This window comes from Bolinopsis microptera, chromosome 1 (assembly GCF_026151205.1).
Source record: "Bolinopsis microptera isolate Bmic1 chromosome 1, MBARI_Bmic_1.0, whole genome shotgun sequence".
NCBI lineage: Eukaryota > Metazoa > Ctenophora > Tentaculata > Lobata > Bolinopsidae > Bolinopsis > Bolinopsis microptera.
The window spans coordinates 4,649,146-4,659,867 of NC_087072.1; the positions used below are offsets into that span (position 1 = coordinate 4,649,146).

The 10,722-nt window shown below is 34.9% G+C and overlaps 2 protein-coding genes across 2 annotated transcripts; both read right to left on the minus strand.

Annotated features, from left to right (window-relative positions):
• Positions 1-261: 261 nt before the first annotated feature.
• Positions 262-2,024, minus strand: LOC134820236 (UDP-glucosyltransferase 2-like). Its single transcript, XM_063830460.1, has one exon. The coding sequence runs from the start codon at positions 2,022-2,024 to the stop codon at positions 435-437; it is 1,590 nt and encodes a 529-aa protein (XP_063686530.1). The 3' UTR covers positions 262-434.
• A 618-nt stretch (positions 2,025-2,642) lies between these two features.
• Positions 2,643-5,276, minus strand: LOC134813652 (UDP-glucosyltransferase 2-like). Its single transcript, XM_063821529.1, has one exon. The coding sequence runs from the start codon at positions 5,274-5,276 to the stop codon at positions 3,687-3,689; it is 1,590 nt and encodes a 529-aa protein (XP_063677599.1). The 3' UTR covers positions 2,643-3,686.
• Positions 5,277-10,722: the final 5,446 nt, after the last annotated feature.

Genomic DNA, 10,722 nt, shown 5'->3' on the forward strand with positions numbered 1-10,722 from the left:
TCGTCAATTTCATATAATTACAAAAATACCTGGTGCTTGCCCGACGTTACCCAAGTTTTAGAGTAGGCCGGCGAGGAGACATGAAATGATACTATTGAAAATTATGTTTGTATGATGTAACAGTATGTAGATGAAGTTTTCAGTAAAAAAATTTGGAAAATTAAATGAAGGGATTAGGGTATCGGGCATACACTCATCGGGTTTAACATCAGATCTTAAAAAATTGTTAATTCTAAGAAATAAAATAGCATATTTCATACTTTTAAGCCAATGAACTGTATTTTAAAAATGATATTCGAAATAAAACAATATACATCTACTATACAATTTAAAATCATATCTAGTTAAATAAAACATGCAATGCAATGGCTTCCTGTTATAAATACAAAAATATCATAATTAATTGTGAACAAGTCCATGTAAAAACTTTATAACTAATCATGTTTAAAATGGGATCTTCGAAAGAACATTACAAACCCAAAGTAAACGATTCTGAAGAGTAAATAAGAAACAAATATTGCAATAAGAAGGACAAAACCTATAATGTCTAAATGGTACATCTCCAAGAAATTCTGCTGTTTGATAACCTGGTTGACCAAGTAGTCCAAGTTTCTGTACTTTAACAGCAAGTTCAAGTGATATAGCAATTTTTCTTTTCCATCAGCTGGCTCAGTGGTATAGATGTCGACCGCTTTAGACATCTCAGCGCGATATGAGTCATTTTCTTCTGTCATTTTATTAAGTATGTGATTCAGGTGTTTCTTTGTCATTTTGTTAGGAAGAATCATTTCTCCAAAACCTCTGTATTGAACGGACTCACCATTAAGAGCCTGTTCTGCAAATACAGGAGTACACAACACTGGAACCTGGTAATATATTGTTTCAATTTTACCATTGTTCCCACAATGTGATATGAAGAGTTTGATAACTCCACTAGCCAATAGGTCTCGTTGGGGGATCCAGGATGAGAGATAGAACTTGGTTGAAAGTGCAGGGAGTTTGTGTTGAGTTTCTGTGTGGACTTTCAGAATAACACTTAAATTGCTTTCTTCTAGTACCTCAAGCAAGGTGGTGTGCCATTTCAACCATGTGAGATCAGTGTATGTTCCCATTGATACAAGAACAATGGGGCCCGTTTGTTTTTCAACAAATTCTTTTACATCACCTTGAAGTGGTTGTCCTTCCTTCAAACTTGAACCTCCAACTTGAACCACATTATTAGCAACTTGATATGGGAATGAAAATGCTGGATGATCATTCAAAATGAAAAGCTGTATTCTGTCATTTAAGGATTGAGTTGATTTAACGCCATGTTTTTCATAAGTCGGTTGCAACATATCCTCAATAGAAGATGTCAACATTGCTCCGCCGGAAACTAGGTTATACATAGCATAGAATCTCTTCCAAAATCCTGGTTTTTCTCCATTGAAAACTTGAATTGCCAGACCAGGTTCGCTGCAGAGAAACATGGGAAGATTTTGAACCTCTCTAGTTTTGCTGTACTCAACCTCTGGAATGTAGGCAGCTAGTGGAATGTCATCATCATTAGTCACTGCAAGAATTGGAAGAGCAGTTCGTTCCTCAGCAATAATAAGATCAAATTTTCCTTTTTCTATCAAGGCTAAGAATTGATCACTAGTGTAATAGTCGATGAACATGCGATAGAGCCTTTTCCAACTTTTTCTACACAGTTCATTTGAAACCATAGTATCTGTGTACATGAACTGGTCCCTCCCTGAGTTTATTACATCTTCCAAGCATTCATATACTATATCATCAAATTCTGTTGCAGTCAAAATTTCCCAGAATGGCGGAAGCAATTTGAAGTTTTCGTGCTGAATAGTATGACGATCATCAATCCTGAGAGATACAAAAGTTATTTCGTGTCCCTGTTTGGCGAGTAGATGTCCAATATCTGACAAGGCAAAATAGTGACTACCCGGAAATGGGGCAGTTACAAGTATCTTAGCTCCCTCTGAGTTGGAAAATAAAAACAGGAATAGCAGCCATTGCAGTTGTATCATATTCCTGAGTGAGATTTGTTTACTATGAAATATGTATGGGAATTAACTATGAAGTAAGCACATATTTGTGTAAGATAACCTCCCAACAAGTGTGTATGCATTTAAAAAAGTCTTTACAAAATTTCGCCATATTTTCGGACCGCCAAAATTTCGGTCGTCGTAATAGAATCCGTCGCATTATCTTTTAGCTTATTTCAATGACTGTGCCTTCACTGCTTTATTTTGTTTCTAAAAAGTAATATCAAGTAAAATAAATAAATAAATTCTGGCATCTTGGGACAAATTATCACCACACCAATGACGAATTGAATGTCAAGCAATACAGTTTAAATTTGCATTAAAATACATGTATGTGCTAACATGAAAGTCTTACAGTCTTAATACAGACTAAGTTTGAACATGATTTTACCGAATTTCAGAAATTTCCTTACTGCTTACTGTCACAAAAAATGATGAAAAATACCCTTATTTTCTGTGACGTCCGAAATTTGACGGTTTTTGTTCAATTTCGCCATATTTTCGGACCGCCAAAATTTCGGTCGTCGCAAATTAGGCCGCCATAAATATGTCTTGTAAGGTAGGCAATATAATATTAATAATGAAACAAGTTTTTGAAGTATATAGTTTACTTTTTATCTTTGTTTATTAATCACAATACAAATTTATCATATAACAAAACGAGTATATTTAATTGAGTTTGAGGCGTCCTAATCCTCTACATATTCAAGATTGGTGCTTCTCTTGTATCACATATAATAATCAATTCAATATGAATTTAAAAACAGATAAATAGACTTTAAACAATAATTAATGTCTTTGATATGTCACGATCAATTGTGTTTAATCCAATTACAAAATCACATTCACACTTATATACGGGAATAATCAGTAATTGAACTTCCATAACTATGATTCAATAGGCATAACAACTTAAGTAATAGACAGGCTCCATAAATCATTATTTGTAAATCATTGCTATAAAATGACTTACCATAAAAATTACTATTCGTTATTAATTACCAACATAACATACATGACATATTAACTAGTTAGAATGTTGAAATTTCGCTGAAGTCTTCCCCTCCTGATGAATATGATCGTTGAATTGCATGATATTGAAATTAGACCAAATTTAACTACTTAGACTTGAGTCAATTATATGGGCAAACGTTTAAAACATTATGAAAGCATTTTAAAATGTAGCTATAGCTACTTCATTTTGCAACTAGTTGAGAGTCTTTACTTTCAACAAAAGCTTCTTATTTTCTTTGTTAAACTGCTAACGTAGTTTCATATCGAATAGCAATGGTTCAGTCAATGAAGTTAACCCGGTATAGAATTAAATCTCTGGACAGAGTTAGATAGAATTGCTCCCTGGCCGCAGGTTGTAAACATTCATTGTAAATAAATTAAATATATTAAGCTCATCAAATATTGATAATTAATTAACATGCAGATATAAAGATTGATAGCATAATAAATTAGAGAAAAATGACACACAATTTCGAACTTTCTCCTAATCATAACAATCAGATCAAAGATGAATAAAAAGTATGCCTGTCTTATGAAGTAAAATATTTTGTTCGGAATTATAGCATCTTGCCAATCAATTGAGCATAAAATAAACATAAAATACAGAACATTTAACTAAAACGTTTTCGACTAATCTTGTTTTTGACGAGATTTACAAAAAACCATTACAAACCCACAGTAAATAATTCTGGAGAGTATATACGAAACAAATATTGCGATAAGAAGGACAAAACCTATAATGTCTAAATGGTACATCTCTAAGAAATTCTGCTGTTTGATAATCTGGTTGACCAAGTAGTCCAAGTTTCTATACTTTAACAGCAAGTTTAAGTTATATAGCAATTTTTCTTTTCCATCAGCTGGCTCCGTTGTAAAGATGTCGACTGCTTTAGACATCTCAACGCGATATGAATCATTTTCTTTTATCATTTTATCAAGTACTTGCTTCAGGATTTCCTTTGTCATTTTGTTAGGAAGAATCATTTCTCCAAAACCTCTGTATTGAACGGACTCACCATTAAGAGCCTGTTCTGCAAATACAGGAGTACACAACACTGGAACCTGGTAATATATTGTTTCAATTTTACCATTGTTCCCACAATGTGATATGAAGAGTTTGATAACTCCACTAGCCAATAGGTCTCGTTGGGGGATCCAGGATGAGAGATAGAACTTGGTTGAAAGTGCAGGGAGTTTGTGTTGAGTTTCTGTGCGGACTTTCAGAATAACACTTAAATTGCTTTCTTCTAGTACCTCAAGCAAGGTGGTGTGCCATTTCAACCATGTGAGATCAGTGTATGTTCCCATTGATACAAGAACAATAGGGGCCGTTTGTTTTTCAACAAATTCTTTTACATCACCTTGAAGTGGTTGTCCTTCTTTCAAACTTGAACCTCCTACTTGAACCACATTATTAGCAACTTGATATGGGAATGAAAATGCTGGATGATCATTCAAAATGAAAAGCTGTATTCTGTCGTTTAAGGATTGAGTTGATTTAACGCCATGTTTTTCATAAGTCGGTTCCAACATATCCTCAATAGCAGATGTCAACATTGCTCCGCCGGAAACCAGGTTATACATAGCATAGAATCTCTTCCAAAATCCTGGTTTTTCTCCATTGAAAACTTGAATTGCCAGACCAGGTTCGCTGCAGAGAAACATGGGAAGATTTTGAACCTCTCTTGTTTTGCTGTACTCAACCTCTGGAATGTAGGCAGCTAGTGGAATGTCATCATCATTAGTCACTGCAAGAATTGGAAGAGCAGTTCGTTCCTCAGCAATAATAAGATCAAATTTTTCTTTTTCTATCAAGGCTAAGAATTGATCACTAGTGTAATAGTCGATGAACATGCGATAGAGCCTTTTCCAACCTATTCTACACACATAGTTTGAAACCATAGTATCTGTGTACATGAACTCGTCTCTCCCTGAGTTTATTACATCGGCCACACATGCATAAGCTATCTCATCAAATTCTGTTGCAGTCAAAATTTCCCAGAATGGTGGTATCAGCTTGAAGTTTTCGTGCTGAATAGTATGACGATCATCAATTATTAGAGATACAAAAGTTATTTCGTGTCCCTGTTTGGCGAGTAGATGTCCAATATCTGACAAGGCAAAATAGTGACTACCCGGAAATGGGGCAGTTACAAGTATCTTAGCTCCCTCTGAGTTGGAAAATAAAAACAGGAATAGCAGCCATTGCAGTTGTATCATATTCCTGAGTAAGATTTGTTTAATGTTTATTATGAAATATGTATGGGAATTAACTATGAAGTAAGCACATATTTGTGTAAGATAACCTCCCAACAAGTGTGTATGTATTTTATTTTGGAAAGTCTTTGCTTCGCAATATAATAGCAATAATGAAGAACAAGTTTTAGGGAGTATACAATTTACTTTTTATCTTTGTTAATCACAATAAAAATTTATCATATAACAAAAGTATATTTAATTGAGTTTGAGGCGTCCTAATCCTCTACATATTGGTGCTTCTCTTGTATCATATATGATAATAAATTCAATATGAATTTAAAAACAGATAAATGGACTTTAAATAATAATTAATGTCTTTGATATGTCACGACATACACCAAAACCTTTTTTTCCGAGATTCGGGATTTGACTTCATATTAAGAAAGTATAGATTACAACAATAAGATTTGATGACTATCAGACTGAGGATATTTGGTTAACCTCTTCTCACAATGGAGGAAATTATCAACAGCAAAATCAACCACATCATCAAATTTGTGGAACAGTCAAAAAGACTAGAAAAAAATCTCCTTGGGTAACCCTCTAGGAGTTAACATGATTGATTGGGAATCGAGCGGTTTACTCGATTAATGTTTACTCAAAATTATAATACAAACAGTAATAGATAGAAAATAGTAACGTTAAAGAATTCTTTAAAAAAAACCCTCTGGAAAGGGCACTGCACACGGTTTATCAAAAAGTACACTGTGATCATGAAGTACTATGAACTACAGATTTAAAAACACAACGCTTCACGCTACACATGATATTACACATCCATAATATCGATCCTATAGGTTAAGAAGTTTAGAATTGCACTGAACAGCTTGGACTATTGTTTTTAAAATTTTGTGCAAAATTTTACCATCAGTGATTAATGATTTTGGCCGGTAACTCAGCGCTTACAGTAATTATGAGTGCGCGATTGAGATTAATGTATGGAAAAAGAATTTAGCGGCAGTGAAATGCTTGCTTATCTACGCTAAGTGGGGGTAGTTATGCGAGTGGTTATTATATTGGTAGTCAGTAATTGCATGTTGTTATTTAATTTGTGTCATTTAGTGTAGTTTCTATGTGCTGGGTTGTGTGATTTTCATACTGCTCCCTGTTGCAAGCCATTAATTAGACAATAGACTTAATTTAAACTTAGATTATATTCGTTTCAGTTGAAATTCGATTCAGGTTAAATGTTAAAAGTTTCAATTTCACGTCGAAAGTTTAAATTTCACGTCAGGAAATATAAAATCCACATAGAAGCACCAATTCCTTGTCTGCCCGCTGAAGTACTACAACTGAAGTGGGTTTGCTCTGAGACAGGTAGTGACAGCTTCAAGAATCCAGAGGTCTGTTGCGTTGATATTTATTTATTTATGATTTCGTATATACTTTGGGAGTCCTGGCATGCAGCTAGCAGTCATTTTAAACGTTTTTTAGCTGATTCTTTAACTGAACATTATTTACAGTCCGTACAAGAAGCCCTTTAAAGGATTATACAATTGAATAATAAATGACGAAGTTACAGACCGAACAAGGCCGAGAGAAGCAAAAAGATTCGTCTTATCAAGCTGATTACGATTCTGTAAAAATTATTTCTTTTTAAAACTGACACTTTTTGAGTTATAGGCATTTTAAGCCTTAAATCTGCCTTTTTTACGATGAATTTATTAAGTCCTTTGAGGCCAGATTTCATACCTTAAAACTCAAAATTGAGAGAAAGCCTGTTACAAAAAGTTGGATATGATCATCAGCTACACTCACAAGAGAAATGTTCAATTTGCTTACGCGTCCAATTTGTGAGCTCTGTTATCAGTAAAGTTTATTAGCTTTTAAAGTGTAAAGGGGGGCCTGATGGCTACTTTTTACCAAGATGCAGTGAAACAGATTGGAACAACAGAGGCGGTTTTTCATTCTTTGTACAAGAAGATCGGTCGAAAAGATCATGTTGAGTTCACTGAGGAGCTGGTATTTACAAATGGAGGAACGAAAAAGGATCTGTCATCGTTCTTTTTCTAAGTTGTCAATTGTTCGCTAGACTTGATCAAGTTGCTGAAAAGTGGATGTTTAGAAGTAGATTCGTTGAAATCGGAAGCGAAAACATGCAATCAAAGAACTAGCTGAGGTCCAGAGTGAGCTACTGGTTAGCAAAAGGGAACAGATAGATATTCTTCAATCTGGTATTCAGACTACATTGAAGAAAGAACTGAAATCATACAGCGAGGCTGTTAAGAAGACAACTGTTGAATCGATCACTTTGAAGAAAATTCAAACCGCTGTAAAAGACATTGTAAAAGATAGGAGTAAAAACCTGATGATATTCGGTTTGGAGGAAGCAGCGGATGAAGATATTCACTCTACAGTCAAGGAAGTATTCGTGTCGATTGAAGAGAAACCCTTTTTTAAGGCAGAGAGGATCGGGAAACAGCATAGTAGTGACATTTCCAGGCCTGTCAAGGTCGTATTGGACAGTTCAGCCGCATTGACAGATCTTTTGAGAAAATCGAAGGAGCTCAAAAGCACGATTTTCAAAAATGTTTACTTGACACCTGATCGAACCCTGGAGCAGAGAGTAGAACATCGAAAACTGGTAGCACAATTGAGAGAGAAAGCTCGAGAAACGCCAAACGAACATCATTTTATCAGGAAAGGTGCAGTTTGCAGTCAAGCAAAATCAGTAGAAGATAAGGACACTGTCTCGACAAGTTCAGCAATCAAAAGTAGCAGTGCAGGAGTAACTAAGAAAAAGGAAAAGAAACCCAGACCACTTTTACCGCATCATATAGCGTGTAATCGACGACCACCACTAGGATACGTGTCACCAGTCACAACTGACTCATCAGATTATGATAATTTGTTATTATAACTGGGTTGATTTCTGAGTGATAACGCTGCTTATCTATTAACAGCAACAAATTTTCTGGATTACATGACCGATAAGAAGTTTGTTAAGTAGATACATACAACGGTTTTAATATTATTACATGACACATTATAGGATTGAATTAATATTGTTATTAAAATGCTCATTGTAGCCATATATTTTAGATTTTCATCATCATACACTCACAAGAATTTTTGGAGCGATATCTTATGACCTGGGTGATTGGTAAAATGTACAACTTTTTTTGCAAAAATTTCAATTTTGCTTCTCTCGGCCTTGTTAGGTCTGTAACTTCGTCATTTATTATTCAATTGTATAATCCTTTAAATAGCTTTTTTTACGGATTGTGAATAATGTTTTTTTTAAATCAGCCAAAAAACGTTTAAATTGACTGAAATATCGGTATTTCAGTGACAGACTTCTCAATATTTCCAAAAATATCCATTTTCCCGAATGTGTGTACTTTCAAAAAATTTGTCCAATGCCTCAAATCTTACAGTTGTAATCTATACTTTCTTAATATGAAGTCAAATCCCGAATCTCGGCAAAAAGGGTTTTGGTTTAATTGTGTTTAATCTAATTAAAAATCACATTAAAAATCACATTCATCACAATCTTATTCGTTCAGTTAAAAATATGGGAATAATCAGTAATTGAGCTTCCATATGCCTTAATAGGCATAACAACTTAAGTAATACGACAGGCTCCATAAATCATTATTTGTAAATCATTGCTATAAAATTAGTTACCATAAAAATTACTGTTCGTTATAAATTACCAACATAATGTTACATACATGTTACATGGCGAGATCTCCATCCAAAAGGATTAGTCTGCGTCGACTGCGTCATTGCTTTGTATTATACAACTTCGGCGGGTAACATTTCTCCATCCCTTTCGGTCTGCAGCTAATCTTCTCATACAATCAATCGTGAGTCCATTCCGATCCAATCTCTGCTCAGCATCCTCAATAAATACATCATTTAAGGTCTTCCTAGGCCTGCCTCTTGATCTCTTCCCATGCTTGGGTTTCCATTCAAGTAAATAGTTGGGTAACCGATCTTCAGGCATTCTACTGACATGTCCAAACCAACGCAGCCGTTTTGTTGTTATTATGTCAGCAAGAGCAGTTATTTATGCCCTTCTTAAAACATCCTCATTACTTACTTGATGGAACCACCTCACTCTCAGGATTCTTCTTAAGCAGTACTGATGGAAAGACTCCAATCTTCTTGTCTGCACTTGAGTCGTGTTCCATATCTCACATCCATAGGTCAGAATGGTAAGAACAGCTGCGATGTAGATTCGCACTTTGTTGTTAATGCTTATGTTCTTATTCTTCCAAATGTTGTTGAGTTGGTTAAAAGCTCCAGTTGCTTTTCCAATCCTGACACTTATTTCTTTATCAATCTTGCCATCTGATGTAATTTTGGCACCCAAATAAGTGAATTGAGTGACCTGCTTTGCAGAGTTTCCAGCGACAGTTATATCTATGGTCCTATTCTCTGGGAGTGGGTGCTGCGATGTATCTTTCCCAATGACCATGATCTCTGTTTTCTTTGCGTTCATCTTTAAACCCCCGAGCCCACAGTATTTCGCAATATTGTCCGTAGTTTCTTGCAGTCCTTCAACAGTGTCATCCATTCCTGCGATGTCATCAGCATAGTCCAGATCAATGACACATTTTTCCGGTTGTCTGGAACTTTGTCTGTACTGAAGAGTAAAACCACGGGATATATTTTTAAACTTCTCTGCAAGTTCTAATCCCCAGTTAAGTACAAGATTAAAAATGGGGGGCCCTTGCACATCACCTTGTCCAGTCCCCGAATCGACATCAAACCATCTTGTCAATTCTCCATTGACACGAACTGCACTTTCAGTTGCTCTAAAGAACGCTTTGAAAACATTGATATATTTTGTCGGAAGACCATAATGTTCAAAAGCTTTCCAAATAAAGTCACGATTGATTGAATCAAAAGCAGCTTTAAAATCAATAAAGTTTATGTACAAAGGGACGTTGAATTCTATACAATTGTGTATTATACAATGAAGTGAGTACAGCTGATCTATACAAGAACGGTTTCTCCTGAAACCACACTGATTCTCTCTGAGCAATTTAAAAAAAACCAACATAATATACATGACATATTGACTAGTTAGAATGTTGTAATTTCGCTGAAGTCTTCCCCTCCTGATGAATATGATCGTTGAATTGCATGATAATGAAATTAGACCAAATTTAACTACTTAGACTTGAGTCAATTATATGGGTAAACGTTTAAAACATTATGAAAGCAATTTAAAATTTAGCTATGGCTACTTCATTTTCCAACTAGTTGAGAGTCTTTACCTTCAACAAAAGCTTCTTATTTTCTTTGCTAAACTGCTAACGTAGTTTCATATCGAATAGCAATAGTTCGGTAAATTAAGTTAACCCGGTATAGAATTAAATCTATACCGGGTTAACTTAATAATTCACAAACAGAATTGTTTAATAACCAATATACTAACACAGTACCCTACAGGATA

Excerpts from the sequence above, each read along its gene's own strand:
- LOC134820236 (XM_063830460.1), bottom strand. The coding sequence starts at position 2,024 with ATGATACAACTGCAATGGCTGCTATTCCTGTTTTTATTTTCCAACTCA.
- LOC134813652 (XM_063821529.1), bottom strand. The coding sequence starts at position 5,276 with ATGATACAACTGCAATGGCTGCTATTCCTGTTTTTATTTTCCAACTCA.